General features: G+C 42.5%; 1 protein-coding gene and 1 long non-coding RNA gene across 2 annotated transcripts in view; both read left to right on the forward strand.

The window, feature by feature from the left end:
- Positions 1-15,387: 15,387 nt before the first annotated feature.
- Positions 15,388-19,916, forward strand: LOC117050058. Its single transcript, XR_004427054.1, has 3 exons — positions 15,388-15,514; positions 16,593-16,628; positions 19,877-19,916. It is a non-coding gene; the product is annotated as an uncharacterized LOC117050058 (long non-coding RNA).
- Positions 19,917-20,135: 219 nt separating this feature from the next.
- Positions 20,136-24,919, forward strand: part of MUC6 (mucin 6, oligomeric mucus/gel-forming) — a 44,907-nt gene continuing 40,123 nt past the window's right edge. Inside the window, exons 1-5 of the mRNA XM_033138541.1 lie at positions 20,136-20,211; positions 20,797-20,826; positions 21,087-21,140; positions 21,559-21,799; positions 22,676-22,802. Of these exons, the coding sequence (XP_032994432.1) occupies positions 20,136-20,211; positions 20,797-20,826; positions 21,087-21,140; positions 21,559-21,799; positions 22,676-22,802 (528 nt within the window). The remainder of the gene's footprint in view (positions 20,212-20,796; positions 20,827-21,086; positions 21,141-21,558; positions 21,800-22,675; positions 22,803-24,919) is intronic.

The raw sequence follows: 24,919 nt of genomic DNA on the forward strand, positions 1-24,919 counted from the left end.
GATGATTCATAGTCATGAGGACATACTCTGGGCCTCTGGTAGGCTTCCCCACATTCTAGGTTCGAATGTGTATCAAATATCCAGTCAATCCTGTTTCTCAGCACTTTATTAGTAAAAGAAAAGAAAACCAACAAAAACATTCAATTTAGTATTTACTGGTGTTTCAACATAGCATTTTTTTAAAAAAAAAAAACCACAGGATTATTAGTAGGTGTAATGGTTTGTAACAATTATTACTGAGTCACAAATACTTCCTTTCTGGGGAAGGTGATTGAGAGTTGTGGTGGACGAGACTGATTATGTGGATTGAAACCCGCCTGGGTTCAGGCCTGGGTTTGGGGCTGAATCAGCCTTGCTCACCCTGTTGGATGACCTTTATAGAGAGAATTACAAGGGGAGTGCAACCCTTCCCTTTCTGCTCTATCTCTCAGCGGCTTTTCATACTATTGACCATGGTATCCTTCTGGGCAGGGCAGATATCAGTGGTACTGTGTTGGGGTGGCTCCATTCCTACCTGCAGGGTCATATCCAGAGAACAGCATTGGAAGCGTTGCTCTTTAGCCCCCTGGTGATTACCAGTGCTGTCAAGTATCCCGTTTCCCCCGGGATTCTCCCTTATTTTAAGCAGTTTCCCGCTGCTCTCCCTTATTTTTTATTTCCCTTAAATTTCCCGTTTTTAATGGAAGCAGCTCCTCCCCTGCTGGCCAGGGACTGGGTGGGAAGACCTCGCCTACTTGGAGAGAAAAGCCTCAGCCCTCAAAGCAAGTGGGAGCTGTTTCCCGTGCTTACAGGGGGGTGTATTCCTCCCCCTGCATCAGCCCCTATCCGTTGCCGCCAAGCCCCTCAGCCGGCCTTTGAGCAGCTGCTGCTTCCTGTCCTGTTTTGATGGGATCAGACAAGAAGGCGATGCGGCTCCATTGCGCGGAGCACATGGCTGCCATCCTCTTTGCTGGCTGCCCTCCTCTTTGCCCGAGCCCACTTGGAGTTTACATTGCTGCACCGCCCACTTTTGCTTCTGGCTCCGCCCACCACTGACATGTGACTGTCCCCGGGATAGGTGAGACTGCTGATCCCTTATTTTCAAATCCGAAATTTGACAGCTATGGTGATTACCCTATGGGGTACCGCAATACAGTATTTTGTCCCAAATCCTATTCCATATCTATGCAAAACCATTGGGAATTTTGGAGCAAGGTGTCATGGGTATGCAGTATCTAATTGCATCATTAAATACAACTCTAAAACATATTTGGACTTGGTTTCATCTTTATATTATGTGCTTGATATCTGGAGCAAAACATATTCTTCCAGACACATGAAAAACAGACTGTCCATATGCATTCTGTTTAAATAAGGAAGCAATTGGGATCATTATACTTCATGTACTTCATGCCAGTCCAAAATAATATATGGCAGTACACTATAGCTCATTTATTGAAAGAAATATAGGGTACAGAAAGTAATTTGCTCAGAGATTACATTCAAGTGATTTAAAAAAAATCCTCCAGAGGATACATTTCTACAAGCAGATAAACAGCTATGCAAATAGATTGTGACCCCGAAATGTTTCAGATCCTTTTGCAATAGTACATTTCTATGTTTTCCATTTGTCTGGTTGGTACAGCAGTGACAGTGTTCTGCGGGGATGTGTGACCATGAGAGAGCAGTTAATCAGTGCATGACAGCAAGGCCAATGCCAGACTTGAATGGGCCCTGGGTCTGCACCACCTTGGTGCCAGCCTAGAAAAATGACAGTGGAGGGGCTGCTACAGGCACTTCACCCGGGATGTCCCGTCTCAGCACCAGGCTGAGTGATGCTGCTGCCCATCCTCGCTACTGCCTCTCCCCTTTAAGCTGCCTGGACCAGGTGACATCAGCAGGGATCAGTGGCACTGCTTAGCCCAGTACTGTTTAGATAGGCTTCAGATGAAGTGGCTGCAGCAGCATCCACCACCTTCATTACTCCAGAATGCCTCTGGGCTCCTATGTTGCACTGATCCAAGTGTGGCAGTGAGCACAACACACACTATTGTAGAAAGTAAGAGGGGATATCAGAAGTTCTTACAGAAATGTTCAACTTCATATCCCCGTAGCAAAAAGAAGGCAGCTTCATATTCACTGTGCTAACTGAAAGGCAATAACACTAAGAAATGTTAGAAGAGCGGGGGAGGGGGTCTTGTTTCAGTAATTTCCCTAGAAGACCCAAGTGGCTTTGCTAGGAAACCTTGACTTTAACAGTCAAATAATTCAACTATTGCACACATCTTTCACTCATTCATCACAGAGATGGGCAGTGCAATTTTTCTGGAAAAAGAACTCACCATGAACTCACCCTTGTTCTCGTATAATGGCAATGGCACCCACCTGAGAGGTGCTGGAACTGAGTTCTGGTGAGTTCTGGCTGAAAAAAGCCCTGGAGATGGGGCAGAAATTTGATTCAGTTCAGAGAGAAGTGGGGGAGAGGGGGACAAGGGCCCAGGACAGGCATCAGCAGTGGGCCGTGCCAGTTGCCCAAGGAAGCCAGTTGCTGATGTGTGAGAGCCCATGTGTGAGTGGGAGGTCTAAATTATGCTTGCCTGGAACCCCAAAATGTTTTTTACTAGCCTAGCTCATTTATTTACTAGCATGAAATGGCCTTTAGAAAAAATCAGATTTTAATACATGAGTCTTCACTTATTGCAACAGGAGCACCAACGCTGCCCCTTTTGTGAGCCATAGCCACTAATTGCAGAGAGCTAACTATCAACAAATAGGGACGTGGGTGGCGCTGTGGGTTAAACCACAGAGCCTAGGGCTTGCTAATCAGAAGGTTGGCGGTTTGAATCCCCACCATGGGGTGAGCTCCCGTTGCTCGGTCCCAGCTCCTGCCAACCTAGCAGTTCGAAAGCACGTCAAAGTGCAAGTAGATAAATAGGTACTGCTCTGGTAGGAAGGTAAACGGCATTTCCGTGCACTGCTCTGGTTTGCCAGAAGTGGCTTAGTCATGCTGGCCACATGACCCAGAAGCTGTACGCCGGCTCCCTCGGCCAATAAAGTGAGATGAGCGCCACAACCCCAGAGTCGTCCGCGACTGGACCTAATGGTCAGGGGTCCCTTTACCTTTAGCTATCAACAATTCTGTCAAGTGACTGATGATGGGACCATGATCATCTTCCTTGTTTCTGATTTTGAGTTGTTATAATTATTTTTAATTCAAACTACCGCACAAACCAGGTAGCTGCTTCCATACACTGAAACTGTGAGCCACAACATCCTAAGCCACACAAATCTATCACCTGCTGCTGCCTCCCTCCCTGCTTTTTGGCTCAAGTCTGGGGGGAAAGCAACAATCCTATCAAGCCAGGCCCCGATTGCAAATCAGACCAAATGGAAATAAGCAATGCATTGTTACAAAAAGCGGAGGCAGAAAGGTCAAACCACTGTTAAATAATCAGTTTTTAAACACTGCTGTTCTTAAGAATATCCTGAAATGACAAAAAGAAATGGCACACTCGAAGCATTAAGGAAATAGTTAATGTAAAATCTGGGTTGTGTAGTTGACACTCTTAATGCAGTTAACAGTTTTCTTAATGAAAGGGCCAGCTTCCCAAGAACTGCAAACTGATAAGAGACAAGGAATTTTATAACCTGTGCACTATATTTGGAACACAGCCAGAGGGCCATTAAACATTGATCAAATGAAGTACACATCAGAAGTCTTGCTGAAACTTACCATGACCCAGTGATGGTGATCTATAGATAAAGGATGGGTTGTGGCAAGTTGCCAATATCCTAAACGGGGCACACAAAAAGCTCCTGGGTAGAACTTTATTCAGCTTCCAGAATCATGCACATGGGGCTCCTGCTCTAGCAAAGAGATGGTCACCATTGTCAGCTCTGCTGATCACCTGGAGAGGACAAGGGGAAATCAGTGCTACGTATTATCCCTCCTGACTACCCAATTGCTGAGGGTTGATCAGCCAAGCATTTCAATTTAGTCAAAAGCAAAAACAAATTTAAGGAAAGATCTATATAGGTCATCCTATAGAATCCTATAGTATGGAATATAACCTATATCCTGCAAATACTTACATAATACGGAAGCAGATAACCAACTGGGTTTGAGTTTCCGGCATGGTAAATTTACTTGAAGGAAATGGGAAAGCTGGGAATGAGGAACCTGTGGACCACGAGATGTTGTTGCATGATAACAGGGGTGGGGGGCCTTTTTCAGCTCGTGGCTACATGCCAGTGGTGGATAGGGCCAGAGGCAAAAAATGGCAGACCAAAGATGTAAAATTTACCTTTGTACAGTAAGCTAGTTTCTACACATGCTCACATATTCTTCTTTGTCCTCCATTCAGACAAGCAAAGAGGCATTTTCAGAGTTCAAAGATACATTCCATCCACACAAAATCAGGATATGAAGCAGGGTCTCTTAGTGGCGTGGCCTGAGGAGAGTTCAGAGGGCTAGGTAGAGATGCCTGGAAGGCCATATTTTACCTGAGGTTCCCCACTTCTGGGTTACAACTTTCATCATCCCTGGACACTGGCCATGCATAGTGTTTTCACCTGTGGTGTTAATATTCTCTTGGGTCAATATTCTAGAAAAGCATTTCACCTAAATTTGTCGTTGATTTACACCAGTCTTCACAACAGCGTATTTTTAATCATTTGGACTGTTAGCAGATGTGTAACATTATTTTGTTACATAATTGATTTGTAATTACATAAAAGGATAAATTGGTGCCAAAGTAAATGCTACATTGTGCACGGTGTTGCTACACATGCACTGCAGCGATATGACCATCAAATCCAGCAGCCATTACCGGTAGCTGTTCAACCATAGGTCCAATCTAGTTGAAATACAGTGAAAGAAATGTTACTCATGTCAACAGAGCTTAATAAATTAAGCTACATTAATCAATTAAAGGATAGCCATGTTGAAACAGAAGCAGGCAGGTTTCCTCGAGGATTACAATGGAGAGTTCTAGATGGGCAATCAAGTTTAAAGAGAAGCCCTGCCAATGCACACGGATTCTCCATGGGAAGAAGCGGATTTCCAGTCCCACGCTGAGGAGGAGCTAAATGAGAAACTTTGGCCCATGGCAAGGCATGAGAACACAGTACAATGTCAACTGCTGCTTGGATTTCCACAAATGATACTAGTACAGTATTACTTAAATAAATAAATAAAAACACCTGTGAAGTTTGCAGAAGACACTGAGCTGTATCAACATTATACATTCTTGGAGTAGACACATTAAAATCAATGGACATGATTAATGTACATAGGTACATTAATTTCAATGGGTCTACTCCGAGTAAAACCTAGTTGGCTACAACCCATTCAGTCTGGACTTTTATTAGCAGGGAGGGAGAAACAAAAGGGGAAACACTGACATTTGCAAGTGCATAACAACAAAAGCCTGTACTAGTCTGTTAAGTTACCTAAAAGATGTACTACACCTATAAAGTGTGCTGTATCTACACTTTAGATCCAGCAATTAACACAGAATCTTCCCAGTAGGCCAAGGGTTTGTCATGTTGCTGTTCTAGAGCATGTTCATTATGCCACTGAGGTCTTATGCGCATCCATGCTTTCCCCTTATGTGCAATTAATAGACATACCTATACTGTACACTGAGGAACTGAAGTCTCATGGAGTGCAGTTGCTTTGCTTTCTCCAATCCTTCTGGTTAGTAAGCCACCTCAGATATTTAAATAAGTCAAGGGATAAATCTTTTAAGTAAATGAAGTGTCAACACAATTGCTTTACAATCTCGGTTGTTATAGGTAAAGGTAAAGGTAAAGGGACCCCTGACCATTAAGTCCAGTCGCGGACAACTCTGGGGTTGCAGCGCTCATCTCGCTTTACTGGCCATGTGGTCAGCTTCCGGGTCATGTGGTCAGCATGAGTAAGCCGCTTCTGGCAAACCAGAGCAGCACACGGAAACGCCGTTTACCTTCCCACCGGAGCGGTACCTATTTATCTATTTGCACTTTGACGTGCTTTCGAACTGCTAGGTTGGCAGGAGCTGGGACCGAGCAACGGGAGCTCACCCCGTCACGGGGATTCAAACCACCAACCTTCTGATCAGCAAGCCCTAGGCTCTGTGGTTTAACCCACAGCGCCACCCGCATCCCCTCAGTTGCTATAAATCAGGCCAAAAATTGAATACAATTTACTTAATATGGATCTGGGAAGCACATTCCTTGAAAATAGCAAAGTAACATTATGGGAGGGACACAAACAGCATGGGAGGGACCCATAAAATTTGCCCACTCCAACCTACTTTTTCTCCCTTAGATCCAAAGGCTGGTAAACATGTATTAAACAATTATTACACTGAAAACAACATTCACAACAGATGGAATAGACTAAGCTTCAAAGTCCATAGTGGTTACAGGTTGCACAATATTACACCATTTAGTTGAGCCCTGTATATGTATTTCACTAATGGGATCACAGCCAAATCCACAATTCCAAACATTTTTCCAATATGTTTATTCAGAAAAGCTATGACATACTGCATAACATCATCCATTGATATTATCAGCATCTGGACTTTGTACAGGTTCTGACCTCAAATTTTAATATTTAAGTCAAAATGACTTAAAATCACTATGGGAACTTTTTTGCCAGGTGTATATAATCTTTCCCTCTCTTATCTATGGACAAACAAATGCAGGTCCTGGAAACTCAGTTAACAGTAAACAGTCTCAGGTACACTACAGTCAAGATAATATTGATTGTAAAATCTCAACACTGACATTTCTGGAAATCAGAGGCTTTATAAATTAATGCTGGATTGAACATTTTCTAGATTATATAAAAATTCATGAAGTGAAGCTATTAAATGTATGCTATTTTGGCGCCAGGTAAATATTTGTTTGCCTAGACCTTTTAGATAATGGAGTTTTATAATATTTGAATTGTCTGTTCCATCTTTTTTTGCTGCTGGTGTTAGTATGCAATTGTTTTTGTATTTACTGTAATTTTTATTTTCAAATTTTTATTTACTGGGGGGGGCAAGTTTTTCCTGAAGAACAGGGTATAAATGTTTTGGTTTTTTAAAAAAAAGAATCATTCCAGTGGGCTATAAAAGTAGGGAAAGTCTTTACTTTAGATTGTCATGTAAAACAGCAGACTCCTCTATGGCCTTCTGTAAGGAATCATGTATCTTTTTTGAACTTATGAAACTACTTTATGTCAAGTCCAACTCCTGTTCCATCTAGGTCAGTATTGTTTAACAACTACCATCTTAAATGACGTTTCAAGGAAGATTAGACCCATTCATGGAAAGTCAGGCTACCTATGGCTACTAGTTATGACGACTATATGCTGTCTCCAGGATCACAGATAATCTGCCTCTGAATATCAGTGCCTGGGAAACATCAACAGGAGTTGCGGCCATTGCCCTCATGTCCGGTTTGTCAGCTTCTGGGGGACCAACAACATATAAACCGGCCAATCCGCTAAAATATGTCCTCTTCTCGTCAGCTCATGACATGAGATAAGGAAGTAGAACTTGACCTAACAGTAACACTGCTCTATTGACCAGGCAAAAGGAAAAGGCCAACTTTGTACGTCTTTGTGTCAGGCCTGCTGATCCAGAAGCTTCATACCGCCTGCCAATTGCAGAGGGAGGTGTTGCATATGCCACTCTAAAGAAAGTTCTGAGGCTCTAGTCTACATGGCTTAGGATAGCTTATTGGGTATGTCCCAGCCTCAGAAACAAAGATTACCCGTTCAAAACCAGGAGTCCCTAAAAGGCATTTGAATCTCTTGGCTGGATTGGCAACCAATGAGGGGCAAGGGAGCAGAATGAACCAGCCAGTTATTTTTATTTTGTTTTTGTATTAATTGCCAGAGAAGAAAGGGAACATCCCCCTCATAAAAGCTATAATGCTTAAGTGAATAGACAGCTTTTATGTTGTGGTCTGAAAGAGGACCTACCTATAACTACTGGCCTCCAACCCAGACCCTCCCAAAACCTCTGGCGTCAGCCTCTAAACTTCCACCTCCACTACAGCCAACTCTCATACTGAACATGACGTCTCTGGAAGTTATATAACCAGATATTGTTTTCACGTTGGTAGAAGAAATGCTATCTGTAGCTTTAAAAACAAACAAAAACAAAGTAAAAGCATTATGTTGATATTTAATCACTTGCTTCTTGTTATCAGCTCTTAGCGTTCTGCAAACATCCTTGTCATTTCCTGCCTCAGAAGTGCAAAATCTTAGATGAAGCCCCAGTTTGCTGTCTATTCGGTCCTCAGGACTTAGCTCCTTGCAGAAACACAGAGAGGATGGGAGCCTCTGAGTAAGGCCAACTGCAGGTATGAGGTAGCTTTGGCAAACTGCTGGGCCTCCTGCTGTATGAGTGGGTGGGTCTTTACCATATAGCATGGCAGAACAGACTTTTTGTTTTGCTTTCTTTAACTGTAAAGAGTGCCAAATCTACTCCAAGGCTGCCTCCTGGTAGCCACAATTTTATTTTCCCCCATGGTGCACTGCACAGACACATTTGGGCCACACCCACCCAAGCTATTTAACATACTTATACAACTTTAATAGTCAAGACTTTCCCCTAAAGATTCCTGGGAAATCTAGTTTGTTAAGTCAATCCCTCTTCCCATGGAACTATGGGAATTGTAGTCCGTGAGGTGGAATAGGGATCACCTACCAACACACAGCACTCTGAACAAATTACAGCTCCCAGGATTCTTCGGGGGAAGCCATTACTACTCCAGGTGGCAAGATAGTGCTTTAAATGGCTGGTGTGGGTGTGGCCTTGGGGCACTGGGAAGGGGGCACCCCTCATGGTTGTGCTGCAGCCTGTGGACGCTCATAAACAGGGAGAGGGCCTTTTCTGTTGTAGTATCCAGCCTTCCCTCAGAAATCATTCCTGGCCCATCACCTGGATACCATTTCACCACATGCTGAAAATTCACCTGTTTACTGAGGCCTTTGCTGGTTGCTTAGGCTAGTCATTTGCCACACATTTGGTTTTATAACAGACGGTGTATATCATTATTATAAAGAAATAAAACAATATGGCAGCTACCAGCTGAATAGTAGGCACCATAGCTCAATTCTCTCAGAGGCTGTGACAGAGCAGGTTATACGTAGCATTGAATTACTGTTCTATTGTAACACAATTTGGATTATTTTATACTTGTATTTTTATTTTTATTTAAATCTCAGTAATTTTTGCAAAGTCAGTTTAGAAGAGCTTAAAATAAATATTTGTTGTTGTTGTTCAGTCGTTCAGTCGTGTCCGACTCTTCGTGACCCCATGGACCACAGCACGCCAGGCACGCCTATCCTTCACTGCCTCCCGCAGTTTGGCCAAACTCATGTTAGTAGCTTCAAGAACACTGTCCAACCATCTCATCCTCTGTCGTCCCCTTCTCCTTGTGCCCTCCATCTTTCCCAACATCAGGGTCTTTTCCAGGGAGTCTTCTCTTCTCATGAGGTGGCCAAAGTACTGGAGCCTCAACTGGAGCCTCCTTCTAGTGAGCACTCAGGGCCAATTTCCTTGAGAATGGATAGGTTTGATCTTCTTGCAGTCCATGGGACTCTCAAGAGTCTCCTCCAGCACCATAATTCAAAAGCATCAATTCTTCGGCGATCAGCCTTCTTGATGGTCCAGCTCTCACTTCCGTACATTACTACTGGGAAAACCATAGCTTTAACTATACGGACCTTTGTCGGCAAGGTGATGTCTTTGCTTTTTAAGATGCTGTCTAGGTTTGTCATTGCTTTTCTCCCAAGAAGCAGACGTCTTCTAATTTCGTGACTGCTGTCACCATCTGCAGTGATCATGGAACCCAAGAAAGTGAAATCTCTCACTGCCTCCATTTCTTCCCCTTCTATTTGCCAGGAGGTGATGGGACCAGTGGCCATGATCTTAGTTTTTTTGATGTTGAGCTTCAGACCATATTTTGTGCTCTCCTCTTTCACCCTCATTAAAAGGTTCTTCAATTCCTCCTCACTTTCTGCCATCAAGGTTGTATCATCAGCATATCTGAGGTTGTTGATATTTTTTCCGGCAATCTTAATTCCGGTTTGGGATTCATCCAGCCCAGCCTTTCGCATGATAAATTCTGCATATAAGTTAAATAAGCAGGGAGACAATATATAGCCTTGCCGTACTCCTTTCCCAATTTTGAACCAATCAGTTATTCCATATCCAGTTCTAACTGTAGCTTCTTGTCCCACATAGAGATTTATCAGGAGACGGATGAGGTGATCAGGCACTCCCATTTCTTTAAGAACTTGCCATAGTTTGCTGTGGTCGACACAGTCAAATGCTTTTGCGTAGTCAATGAAGCAGAAGTAAATGTTTTTCTGGAACTCTCTAGCTTTCTCCATAATCCAGCGCATGTTTGCAATTTGGTCTCTGGTTCCTCTGCCCCTTCGAAATCCAGCTTGCACTTCTGGGAGTTCTCGGTCCAAAAATTAATATATTTAAATATAAAATGGTTCATTCCTACCTGCCACACTTACAACTTTTATAAAGTGAATCAAGCACTCTTAGGCTTCAACTCTACGCCAACTTATCTGAGACTCCATTAGAAACAGTGGGACTTACTTCTAATATGTAGTATTGTAGCTGTTAAATATATCAGTACCTAGAATGCAGTCCAATGCATGCCTGCTCAAAAGTGAGTTCCATTATTTTTTGATGGTGCTTATACTACCAGGTAAGTCACTATATGATTGCAGTCACAATTATTGATAATAGCTGCTTATCTGGTACAGAGGGGGATGGCGGTTGCGACCCAGCATGGCATTTCACCCTCCTTCTGAAGCCACACTATATTTGCCCCAACCGTTGGCTCCTCTTCCCTGGCAACTGCGTTTTGAAATTTCTGGCCAATCTGTGGAGGCCTGGGGTGTGTGTGTGGAGCAATCAGTGTGTACTGTTCTGGAGGAGGCTTTGCTCCAGTCCACTCCAAGAGAACAAAAAGGGTCTGGCACTGCACTCGGCAGCGCAGTCGGCCCCAGAGCATCACCCTCCAAGTCCACTACTAATCTTGCTTTCTTGCAGACTAACCTTTTCTTTCCAGACACGTGGGCGTTGCTGTGGTCATACAATGGCTTTTGTCTTCAAAGCCAGGAAGGAATTGTTCCTGCTTTGCGGGTTTCGCAGTCATAGAATCATAGAATCATAGAGTTGGAAGAGACCACAAGGGCCATCCAGTCCAACCCCCTAGTCCAGTCCCCACAGCAATTGTCACAACTTTGGTGGCTTAGGCCTTCAGCGGAATCCTTTAGTCAAACACCTGAAGAAGGGATGAAGTGGTGACTCCCACGCTTACAGTGGCATGGCAGGTGGGCCGTAGTGCCATCCTCAGCAATTCGGGGAGGGACCAGCTGTGTAAACACACATTTTGTGTTGGTCCCATCTTCCCCTTACTGACCTTGTCATGCCTCAGACCCCCCAGCAGGGGGCTAAGAGGGATACATGCCCAGTGCCTATGCCAAAGTTTACCTACATCTGAATTCAATAAAGTTTGACCATTTTAATCCCAAATATATGTTGTCATGTCTTCTTCTTTCACTGTGTGGCCTGGCTCCTAGGGGAGGGGGGCCGCGTCTGGGTACGCAACTATTTCACGTTATTTTCTTTGAATATTTAGCATGTATATACATATACTTCTGTGTAAGGTTACACTTGTTTCCCCTGCAAAAAATGGTGTATATACGTGAGTATGCATGTATGAAAAGAAAGGGGGAAACACAAAAATAAAAAAATACTCTCTCATACCCCTCCTACCATTGAACAACTTATCCATGTCCTATTGATTATTACATATATAACCCACCTTTCCCCCAAGGGGCTCAAGGTCTGCCTTCTTGTTTTTCTTCCAAACAACCCTCTGAGGTAGGCTAGGTTGAGCGACAGTGACTGGCCCAGTGACCTTCATGGCTGAGTGGGGATTTGAACCGTGGTCTGTGCCCTGCTGTGACTACTGTATCCTAATGACATAGTAACCCATAGTAATCCATGCACCTGTCTCTGTGACAGCAGAAGCCAATGGCATGAGATGGGAGCAGGGAAGTACCCAACATCCTGATGTCTTCACACAGTCTGGTCTTGACAAAGTCTTAGAGAATACAAGATGGAAAAGCAGTATCCGATACATCATTTTCCATTTCCTGCAATTATCTTGTTCATTTTAATGTGCAGATCTGTCTTAAAAGCAAGACTTTTCTATTTCAGCTGTTAGGAATTTGAGGAAATCCTGGTGATTTATTGCTTTACAAGCATAAAATAGATAATTTGCTGAACCGAGGTCTAAAATAAGAAACATAAAACCTGGCCTTTGTTGGTAGATAATATTTGGGGAAATGAATAAAATACAGGAACTGATTGTGAGGATGCTTCCGAGCACTTACAAAAATGTTTCTGAAACACCCCCCCCCCCCAAAAAAAAATTGATACCTGCTGCTCTCTGTCCCTGGCAACTTGTTCTTTTGCTCTGTGGATTGCAGCATTTACAAATAGCTCTTCACCTGTGGGGGAACACAAGGAGTGGCTGACACATGTAGTTCCAGCCTCGGAGGTCTAACACCTAGGGAATCTGAGATATTGCAGGCATTGAGCCAACACAGTGAGGCATGAAACCATTGTCCCTGGGAATTAATTTCAAAATAATGTTTCCCATGCAGTGCAGAGTTCTTAAGACAGCCAAAGAAGAAAGAAATATGTTAAGCTCTTGTTGTAAATTGTTACATGCACTTACATTCTGGCATCTTATTATCCTCAAATCAGCCAGAGAACTTGAGCTTAAGCAAGATTGGTCCAGTCCTATCCTCTGTATCTAAGATGTTTTGCTTTACAGCACCTTTTAAGATGTTGGGAGATTCAAACCAGGGATTCTGGAAAAAGGTGTTACCAAATACAGTAGTAGCTTTTCCCTTCCATGTTGTTCCTACACTAGTTGCACACATGCAATGATTACTGGTAGCTCAATGGGCTTCCCTCCCTCTCCTCCCTGCATGTACCCCACACCATACCCAATTCTGCTGTGGAGGGTTAGGGGAAACCCCAAAACAGATTTAAGGAATGTGCAGGTGGGAGGAGATGAGGAGAATGTACAATTGCACAAGGAGAAACACTTGTGCTGCTGAAACAAGAGATTTAGTGCTGTATTGGCTATAACTCTGTCTTCCTCTTGTGTGTTAACTGGGGAAGCTGGCAACTGAGGACAGGGTATGTTTGCAGAGCCAGTAGCTGCCTTATATTGGCTTGGAAAAGAAGGCATTTTAACTATTATGTGCTTTGAGCTACGGAAACTCTGAATTGACACTTGAGAGTTCTGTGTTCTTCTGTGACCTCCCATACAGCACTAGAACACACCCCATTTTCAGAAAACAAAATAAAAAACATTCCCTCTCTGCAAGTAAAAAATAGTAGCTCAGGAGCAAAACAGTTTCTAGCCAAGCCCACTCTCTGCTGTGCTAGGTATCTGGGACAGGTGCAAGGTATTTTGCTGCCTGAGTCAAAGGACAAGATGGCATTCCCATCCCACACAGAGAAGCTAACTGGACCAGCAGTTAAGTCTTACTTCAAACCTGGTAAGTAGATAGCAGCTTTTACCACAACTGAGGAAGTAGGACAGATCAGGGAGCCTGGGTGGGACAGGCATGTGACAACTAAAGGGAATGACTGGAGGGCTCAGACAAACTATTTAGGGATGTTTCCTCTCAGGCTCTGCCACCTGAGGTGATTGCCTCCTTCTGCCTAATGGTAGAAGTAGGGAGAGCTCATTTTTGTATGTTTGTTTTGTATTGTTCCCCCCCCCCCCAAAGAGCATTAAAAATGTGTTCCTTCACTTGCAGTCTGCAGTACATTCTACTAACTCAATACTTTTTCTCATGACTTTTTCCTGCATTTTAATTCATGGGTAGACCAGGCCATACTTTACCTATTCATCTGAAGTGATGGCTGGAGAGTTCTAGAACCTCATAGGAGCATAGGAAGCTGCCTTCTACCAACTCAGGCCAGTAGCTCAGTATTATCTATACCAGGCATAGGCAAACTCAGTCCTCCAGATGTTTTTGGTCTACAATTCCCATGATCCCTAGCTAACAGGACCAGTGGTGAGGAATGATGGGAATTGTAGACCCAAAACATCTGGAGGGCCGAGTTTGCCTATGCCTGATCTACACTCAACGGTTCTCAATAGTTTCAGGCAGGGTTCTCTCCCAGCCCTTCCTGGAGATGCTACAGGTTGAACTTGGGACCTTCTGCATGCAAAACAGATTTTCTACCTCTGAGGTACAGCTCTTTCCTTCTTCTTCTGGAGAGCACAATCACTACAAAGTTATCTGGCAAAAGCCCACACTGAAACTGAATAGGAGTCATACAAGAACACACCTTCCATTCATTTCCATGGGACCTGGACAGAAGAGCTTCATGGTGTCCTAGTATAGTGGAATTGCATTCAAATGGCATTTTATTACACAACATTCTGAAGCTCGTTCTTCATAATTATGCTTGTCCAGCCCTCCTCCAGGGAATAAATATCATTGCTTAGGGCTGAAAAATGTTCATTCCCACTATGTGAAAGGGATATACACTGGAGGAAAGAAAGATTTTTAAGGAAGATAAGGACCTGTAATTAGTAGGATCTCAAATAATCAGCCTTGCCTTCTATTTTAAACACCCACACACAAAGAGAGAGAGAGAGAGAGAGAGAGAGAGAGAGAGAGAGAGTCTCCTCTTATTGCCTGTTCATAAGGTTAGCACAGCAAGACTGCCCAACTTCAGTCCTCTTGTCTCTTTGGCCAATAGTTTATGTATCATAGAATTGTAGAGTTGGAAGAGACTCAAAGGGTCACCAAGTCCAACCCCCGGAAATGCAGGAATCACTGCTAAAGAATCCCTGACAGATGGCCATCAAACTTCTGTTTAGCAACTTAGCTGTTCTTAATGTTTAGTCAGAATCTCCTTTCTTGTCATTTAAATCCATTAGTTTTGGGTCCTACCCTCCAGAGCAGCAGAAAACAAGCTTGCTCCATCTTCCATGTGCTACATTCCACCTTTATCGGGGTTATCAGATTTTCTGCACTACAGATCTGCATTTCTTTTGGACTCCACACCACACTTCTACAGCAAATACTGTTAAAAGTGTTTGTGTAAACTGTTGCAAGCCAAGTCCATTGAACTAGCTATGGAAAAATGATACTCAAGTAGAGGAGGCGTATTTTTCTTTTATTTTTCCAGATAGCATTTGCGTGCATTACGCCTGATAAAGTGAAGATCCTGTTTGGCGGTTACTCCACTTTACCCAGCTGTGGCCATCTCAGAATGTGCATGGGAATAAGGGAGGGCCTTGTAATGCTATATATAAAGCATCCAAGCTTGACAAGGTGAGGCTAGAGTGGCAGCAGCAGCACTGCCCATTGTGAGTAGATAGGGGAGGAGGAGAGTCCAAGGCGGGGGAAAGGACTCTCTACTCAACATCATGTTTGGGGCACTACTGGTTCTCCTCTGCAGCCTCCTGCATAGTTCAGGTAAGTCTAAAATCACATCTAGAATATACATAGATAACATGGGTCTTCTTTCAATCTTGTCATTTTGGGTGTAAAGGATGCCAAAGCATTAGAGGACATACAATATATAGGTATAGGATGCAATAAAGTGGTAGAAGATGCTATAGATAAGTTAACCTCACTTCTTTTCTTTGACACTGCTTGTGTGGAATGCCCACCATATATAATTAACCAAATAAGAAGCTTTCTGGTCCTTGACCGTAATAAAGATTTTACCTTACCAAATAAGAAGGAAGGAAGGAAGGAAGGAAGGAAGGAAGGAAGGAAGGAAGGAAGGAAGGATCCCAGTGTGATTATAAAGTGGGAATGACTGGTTTGAAACACGATATATTTAGGCAAAACTGAATGATTTGATTGTTCTCTTCTTGACTTTTGCACTTTGACATTTCTCTTGGGTACTTGTGGAACATTCCCTGCTTTTCATGCCACAGTTCAGCATTCATCCTCTTTATTTGACATATAAAACCTTCAATGGAATACACTTTCAGATCTGGAAACTGCAAAAAATACCAACCTCCAATGGTCCCAGAAGCAAGAGATCTTACATATTCCTTCAGCAATCTTGCATATTTGTACATGAAACTCTTCTAGGATGGAACCCAACTATTATACCCAACAACAATACATTCTTTTGTATATTACACTTGAAAGATGCTTCCATGCAAGAAGATATAGACTTCGACGTTTTTTTAATTCGAAGAACAAATTTGTTCTGTGAATCCTTCTAGGAATGTAAGATTTGTCTTACTGCATCTGTCCAAAGATCTATGTAGTTCAGCATCCCAAGCTAGATTCCTATAGAAGATCACAAACAGAGCATGAAGTTGACCCCATTTGTCCTCAGAATCTGGTAATTATAGGTATTTTGCCTCTGAAGAAGGAGGTTCTATTTACCTATCACAGGTTAATAGCTAATGCAGTTATACTCCATGAAGGTAGCTATAAACACTTTGCTATCAATTGTGGTTTCAAAATATCTGTTTTATATTCTACTTTCATAGTTTTTGTTTCATAAAATTTATTTTTCTTTATTACTCAGATCAGAATCATATGGATCATTCAGACAGGTTATCAGGTAAGTCTGTGAAAGATGTGCTGTTCTTCCAACTTACTAAATGTATATAGTTCTTATCTAAAACTCTGTTGTAACTCATTTTGGTTCTCTTCTGGAATGTGGTTTCTTGTTATTTGCAATTTTTCTTTTTCACCTGTAATTATTTGCTGTTACAACTGGTCCCAGGACTGCCAAAAACATTCCAAGCACATAGTTTTAAGTCTTTCTTTCTAAAAACAATACAGAGGTGTTCTGAACAGTTCTAAATTTATTTATTTTATATTATCTACTGCACCTAATGACCCATGTGACACTAACCACATAGGAGAACATATTCCTGAAAGATAGATTTGTAGAACAACCCCAGAAAGAACAATTTAAAAGTTCACTTAAATTTCACAGATCAATTTATAAACCTCCTTAGCAGTACAGACCTCTAAAAGTCTACTCAGAAGTCAGTCTCACTGAATTCAGTGTGACTAACTGCCAGGAAAATGTGCATAGGATTGCTGCTTAAGGAAATCAGCACATCCAATATAAGGGTCTTCAAATGATGTGTTTAGCGTCACGTGTATTTTGGCCCAAAGATGTCCTTCCAACCTGTTTTAAAACCTCCAATGAAGGAGAGTCCACCACCTTCCAAGGCAGTCCATTCCACTATTGGACAGCTCTTACCATCAGGAAGGTCTTCCTAATGTTTAGTCTGAATCTCCTTTCTTGTAAATTGGTTCAGGTCCTACACAGGACACACAGGTCCTACATATGAAAAATTCTGAGAGGAACAAATATTGTACCTAGCGTTAAGCGCTTTTCTTTTTTTTGCTATTTTGATTGCATGGGCAATAGTGAATACTGTTCTATGTGGAACTGCAGCTGTGGTCTGGTCCTGTGATTTGGAGCTGAAGGTTTACATTGCCTTGTATCCAATGCAGCATTAAGTAAGCATTCTGTCAGTGCAAGGATTTATGCTTGCATAATGGGACTTTCCTGCCTCTCCTCCCTGTGTGCATGCCATGTATTCACCCCAAATCTGCTTCAGAGGCAGGGCTTGTTTTCAGCCGGAACTTGCCGGAACTCATTTCCGGCACCTCTCAGGTGGGTGCCATTACCATTACAAGATAACAAGGTAGGCGTTCATGGTGAGTTCTGGCACCTCTTTTTCTAGAAAAACAGCAGTGTCCAGAGTGTTGGGGGGGGGAGACACACAGCACAGTAAATGGGTGTGTGAGGGAGAAGAGTAGAGGAGTCCTGGAATGCAAGTGTAAATCTTTGTGCTGATTGTGCTGATTCATTGATCTACTGTTCTCACAGGACTAACTTTGGTCATACTTGGACATACATTGCATTAAGTTAGCTGAATACAATGCAAAGTTTCTGAATAAGAAATAAGCCAATACTGTTCAGACCTGCTGTGGACAGCTATAATTTTAGATTGCCTAAAATGCAATGTACAGTGTCCATACTGGGCTTTGTATTTGGGGCACTCTAAGATGGTGCCCATGCATAGTGGATAAGTGCTTGGCTCACTTCCTCTGCAAAAAAATGTCACTGCCTGCCAAGTAAACATGTCCAGAGGGAGAGCAACAGTGATTGTGTCATCTGGGAGCATGCCCTGTTGCTTGCTGCCGCCGCTGCCTATTGTTCTTGTGCTGCCCCTGGACATGTTTATCTTTCCCGGCGGCAGCAGTAGCTGGGTGGGAGTCAAGCCAAGTAAATATGTCCAGGGAGTCAGTGACTGGCAGCAGCAGCAAAAAGCAGCAGTAGAGCAGGAGAAGCCGATGGTGGGAACCCTGGTGGCAATGCTGGATGAAGCCCTCAATGGTGGTGTGAGCAGGACTGATGATGGGTCCTTCTGTGCCCCAGGGGTGTCAGCATGGGCCTGATCATGCTGGTCTCTGATGCTGGGTCAGAGCTGTAAAGATTTTGTTTCTGAAGTTACAGTAGCATCTTGAAACAATCCATTTCCACAATGGTGTCGATTCGCTTCATAACAGGAATAGCATAGTAATGTCAGAAACTACCTTTGGCACAATTCCATCTGTTGTCAGGCATCTTCCATGGGTAAAAGTTCCTGGAATAAAATGCAAAGTAGATATTATTTCCTTCCCGTTTAGCCATCAGGAAGTTTTTGATACTGTCTTTTCCACACCCCTTCCACTACTTTTATGCAGCGAATACCAAAATATATCATTCCACACTTGGTTAACTCATATATCATTGACAAAACCACTTATTGTGGGCAAATGTAGAAGGAAATAAGCAAATTCAGTTCTGAGACCAGCCCTTGCTAAATATCAGGATTGTCAGGTCTAATACAGAGCCAAGTTCTTGGTTGGAAGGTACTTCAAAGGTCATCTAAACCAACCCCTTCCGATGCAGAAAACCCACTGTTACAACATAATTAATAGAAGACTATCCCGCTTCTGCCTCAAAACCTCTGATAAAGGAGAGCCCACCATCTTCCAAAACAATTGGCTGCACTGTTGAACAGCTCATATTGTTAGAAAGTTCTTACTGAAATTTAGTCAAAATCCCTTTTGCTGCAATTGGAACATGTTGGTTCAGGTCTTGCCCTCTGGTCCCCTGGAGCAACAGAAAACAAATTTGCTCCTTCATATCTTTGATGACTCTTCAGCTATTTGACAATGGCTATCGTATCACCTCTTAATTGCCTCTTCTCCTGGCTAAACATTCCTAATTCAATGAAAGATAGCTGTGGCATAAAATGGTAAACTTTGCCAGATGCATGCAGCTTCTTTTGCTACTGCAATATTATGAAGGGGAAACTGCCTGTCCATTTAATGTGACTATTAAATTGAGACAGCTCCATAACATATATGGAAACCCTACCTCTGCACTCACAAGACACTGGTGATCATTTTCTCTCTCCTGATAAAAATGCTACTACTACCTTATTTAAAAAAAAAAAAAAAACCACAGCTCTATACTTACTGTATTCTAAAAAGCTACTGCTGCTTATCCATTGTGCTGGCTGAGTAAGGGTTCTCAGAATGATGGGTTGTCCGGTGGGCTCTTGATGGAGTATATGTGCTTGCAAAAGATTAGCACAGTATAACTTAACCTAAACTCAAATAGCTTTAATGCAGACAATATCCACTTGGTCAACTGTTGTTGTTTTTAACCTAAATAATTATTTCATTCATGAGTTTAAAACCAAGATGCATAATCCCAAGAATACTTGTGAAAAGTTGTTCGTTTCAATTAATTGTATATTTATTCTCTATTTAATTTCCTTTTTTATTTCATAGGTGCCTCCTTTCAAAGACAGGAAGTGGCACTAGGAGGAGGTAATAATTTGCACATTTAACATCCATTGTGGACTCTTTCTTTTGCAACAGGAGTGGTAGGGCTGTTGTTCTGGCCCAGCCCCATTCCATGTGTTCCTGGTGATACTGGAATGGGAGAAATGGTGCAGGAATAGTTTCCAACACCAGTGGGGGAAGAAAACATGTTGTCAGCACTTTCTGGTCTACTTCTTTCATTGTAACATCTCTGCAGCAAAATGGGATGGAACTGCAGGAGAGCAGTCACCTTAATGAGATTCCTCCTATAACGAGGCTCAAGGCCTGCCTTCCCCAGCCAAGTGCCCTTTAGATGTTGTTGGACTACAACTCCCATCAACTCCCTCTATGGCCAATGGTCACAGATGATGGAACTTGTAGTCCAACAATATCTGGAGGGCATCCGGACATTTCACTGTGATTGTAGGTTTCTCAAAAAGTCTCTCTCAAGAGAAGAATATCAGTGCTGAATGGTCAGAGGTCAAGTAATGCTTGGGAAAAGAATGGTATATAGTACAGTATTCCCAATAGTTTAGAATGCTTGTTTCGAGCTTCAAGTCCATGGGACAATTCTTCAGGGTCAAAATGTGCCACTGTGCCAGGCAAAGGATGGAAATGTTTTCACTTTGCTGTTATATTTGAAGCCACAAAAAGTAATTCAATTAACAAAACAGTGTGTGTGTGTGTGTGTTTTGATAAATTCTACTTTTGAAAATATAACATCTAAGAGTGTGTGTTTTTCTTTTGCCTTTCGTTGGGGAGGGGAAGTGTATTATCATTATGCCCTGTTTTCTAGTAGTGGGACTTGAAATTCTGTTATAGGGTTCACCAATAAATAGTAAGTTATTTTAATACAACCAGTATACTGTACCTTTGTTTCACTTTAGGCCAAAAGAGTGCTGAATGGCTTGACCTTGGTGAGTATTTCTTTTCCTAGAAGTAGAACCTACAGGGACAGGCTTCCCTGCAGTGGAGAGAGAAAAATCATGATCATTTTTTCATTCCCTTTTCTTTACTTTCCTAATAATGAGATACGCCTGCGGACATTCCACAAAATAAAATGAGCTAAAGGATAGGATTGGGTCATATTTTCACCATGAAAATGCATTTGATTGGAGGATAATTAGAAATGCTAACTTATGTAGACTTGACATATGCACCTTTTCCTATTTTCTAGAAACCTATTCTGAAGAGTTGAGAAGTCTAGATAATGCCCGTCTTCACCATACAGGTATTACTGCCCTTCTTTTAGTGAAAAATTGTGATAAAAGGTTCACAGTACTTCAAAGGTCAGATACATGCAAGATGGCATGAATTTTTTACTTTAAAAAACTATTACAATTCTGTATCCAGGCAGCGCAAATTCTGCATCAAGGAAAGCTGGATTTTTTAAAAAGCACATGGGACGGGGACTTCATAGGGGCATCTGCTATGAATGGAAACTCTTAGAAAAAAGTAATTGTTTGCAGACAACACGGTACATGCCCACCATGCTTATGTATCATGAGCCAGGAGGACAGATTTAAAAGAAGAATCCATTCAACTGATTAAAATACTACTAAAGTATATGCACAATGCCATTCAGAATGGCCAACAGAATAATCAAAGCCAAACAGAACCTCACTATAGTTTTTCTTCCTTTCTTTAAGCTGTGGACAAGGGCTCATGCTCCACCTGGGGAACTGGGCATTTCTCAACTTTTGACAACTACTTGTATGATTTTTCTGGGACTTGCAATTACATCTTTGCCACCGTATGCAATGACGTCAACCCGGATTTCAACATCCAGTTCCGTCGTGGACCCAACAAAAAAATTACCAGAATCATCATCGAGTTGGGACCCAATGTTATCATAATTGAAAATGGCATCATATCAGTCAAGGATGTTGGGTAAGCATGTGATAGGAAAATGCTCATGTGGTGAAAGCTTTGCTCTTTTTTTAAATCAACAACTATAGGTTCAGGTTTCAAGCTGACCTTTTTCTTTTCCTCTCTGAAGGTGTTGTTAATACAGTTTTTGACATAATATTCTTTGTGATTGACATGGTTTTCATTTTTATAGTTAATGGAAATTGTTTAGAGACAAACATAAATCTTGCCATGCAAAAGGAGTTTGCCCCAAAACCTAGGGTTTAACCAAACAACAGCAACATATTTTGCACTTTATGAAAACATGATGGCAGAAATGAGGCATTTCTTTCCAATTCTTCAGCTTGTCAAAAGTGAAAGCTGGACTTTGCCATACTCCCAAGATTCTGTCACAGTAGGAATGGCATTTTACACATGCTCAGATGTTTCTTCAGTTGCGTGATCCAAGGCTAAGGCCTCTCCTAACTGAAATTGTTTTCTAGTAGATTTTAGAGCTCTTTTGCCTCCATTTTTTTAAAATTCCCAAACAGTCCCATGAATATTAATAATAAAAGGCATGAATGAGTTAAATGCTTATTTTTGCTGGTACTATGGCACCTGCCTTGTGTTCTTAATTGGGAATAGTGGTCTTTTCCAGACTCAGTCTGATCTTTAAGAAATACAGTTTTAAATTTAATGTTAAAAGTGACTAGGAAACTTTTGGTTATTAATTTTAATGGAAATATATGGTGAGAAATAGACACTGCTAAGCATCTCTAATTTATGGACGATTAAAAAAAAGTTTGGATAAAAAAGACAGCTTTTGACTTAGAACACAAAACCTGGAAATTCCTTGGAATTACTAAGTTTCTAAGTCTATGTGTTTCTTCTTTCCTCTTCCCCATACTACTCCAACAGTATTATCAGGCTGCCATACACCAGAAATGGAATTCAGATCACACCTTTTGGACGCACCATCCGCCTAGTGGCCAAGCTGATGGAGATTGAGCTTGCCGTTTTCTGGAATAATGATGATTACCTCATGGTGGGTAAAGTCTTGCTTTCATCTACTGAGCATATTTTTGGAATGATAAAAATTGCACAGGTTTTACATTATTACTGCATGGTTGTAATGAAGAAGCCAGCCTCCATCTGCCTTCTTACAACCAGTCCAGAGAGTGTCCCTGGCTATCAGTTGCATCCTCCTTAGTATAAGTGTTGCCCTTGGGAAGAGAAGAAGAAGAAGAGTTTGGATTTGGTATCTCACTTTATCACTACCCGGAGGAGTCTCAAAGTGGCTAACATTCTCCTTTCCCTTCCTCCCCCACAACAAACACTCTGTGAGGTGAATGGGGCTGAGAGACTTCAAAGAAGTGTGACTAGCCCAAGGTCACCCAGCAGCTGCATGTGGAGGAGCAGAGACACGAACCCGGTTCACCAGATTACGAGTCTACCGCTCTTAACCACACTTGGGGATCTCAGCGGTGGCGTGGATGGGAGCAAAACTAGAATTAGCTGGCTATGCCTAGCACTGGCTACCTACTCTTTATGCTCCCTGCCTCCTGCCCTAGTGGTCACAAAGGGCACCAGCCGCTCCACTGGGTTCTCGACATGCCATGAGCTGGCTCTTCCCATCCTCCCTGCAAGTAAAGGGAAGTAAGGGGTAGAAGCAGGCATTGCATTCCATTGGGATGCCTGGGTTGCTACAGCCTATGGATGACAAACTCCGTACCTGATTAGGGCTGACAGGTAGAACACGCTGAAGCAGTAGCCACATGGTTAAGTGGTCATCTGTTTTCACCCATAGAAAATATGATTGGGAGAGAACACTTACATTCTTCAGGATGACAAATTCCAGCGAGGGAGGCCTGTTAACCTGTTACAGCAAGAACAAAAAGGAGTCTTGCTGTGGCACCTTAAAAACTAGCAGATTAATTGTTGGCATAAATCTGTTGGCCTTCAAGGTGTCACAACAAGTCTCCTTTTCAAAAAAGCAAAGCAAAAAAACAAAACACCCCTCATCTAATAGCAGGTAGTTGCATGATTAATAACGCAACATAGGTCAATCTGACCTGGACAGCAGCCCACGAAGCGGTTCTCAGACATTTCGTTGAGCTTGCTGCTGTGCTAATTGTGGTTGGTGTTGACTCAGGTGTGTTGACTCAGGCAAAAATGGCACAACGCTGCGTTTTATCAATCTGTGCTCACCTCAGTCATCAGACTGATAATCTGATATAGGGAAAGGGGGTTGTAAACCTTCCTCTTCTGATCTGCACATATCAACTTAGGAGAGGGTGATGTGTGTCTATGTATGCCAACCTATGTGTGTCTTCTGTGCACAAGTCTCAAGTAGGGACACTAAGCAGTAGTATGAGCTCCCCTGCTGAGTGCTGGTCATGAATGAATGTGGCCTTAAGGTCATAAATGCTTTGTTGTTGTTCAGTCGTTCAGTCGTGTCCGACTCTTCGTGACCCCATGGACCAGAGCACGCCAGGCACGCCTATCCTTCACTGCCTCTCGCAGTTTGGCCAAACTCATGTTAGTAGCTTCGAGAACACTGTCCAACCATCTCATCCTCTGTCGTCCCCTTCTCCTTGTGCCCTCCATCTTTCCCAACATCAGGGTCTTTTCTAGGGAGTCTTCTCTTCTCATGAGGTGGCCAAAGTACTGGAGCCTCAACTTCAGGATCTGTCCTTCTAGTGAGCACTCAGGGCTGATTTCTTTGAGAATGGATAGGTTTGATCTTCTTGCAGTCCATGGGACTCTCAAGAGTCTCCTCCAGCACCATAATTCAAAAGCATCAATTCTTCGGCGATCAGCCTTCTTGATGGTCCAGCTCTCACTTCCGTACATTACTACTGGGAAGACCATAGCTTTAACTATACGGACCTTTGTCGGCAAGGTGATGTCTTTGCTTTTTAAGATGCTGTCTAGGTTTGTCATTGCTTTTCTCCCAAGAAGCAGGCGTCTTCTAATTTCGTGACTGCTGTCACCATCTGCAGTGATCATGGAACCCAAGAAAGTGAAATCTCTCACTGCCTCCATTTCTTCCCCTTCTATTTGCCAGGAGGTGATGGGACCAGTGGCCATGATCTTAGTTTTTTTGATGTTGAGCTTCAGACCATATCTTGCGCTTTCCTCTTTCACCCTCATTAAAAGGTT

Source organism: Lacerta agilis, chromosome 1, assembly GCF_009819535.1.
Source record: "Lacerta agilis isolate rLacAgi1 chromosome 1, rLacAgi1.pri, whole genome shotgun sequence".
Classification (NCBI taxonomy): domain Eukaryota; kingdom Metazoa; phylum Chordata; class Lepidosauria; order Squamata; family Lacertidae; genus Lacerta; species Lacerta agilis.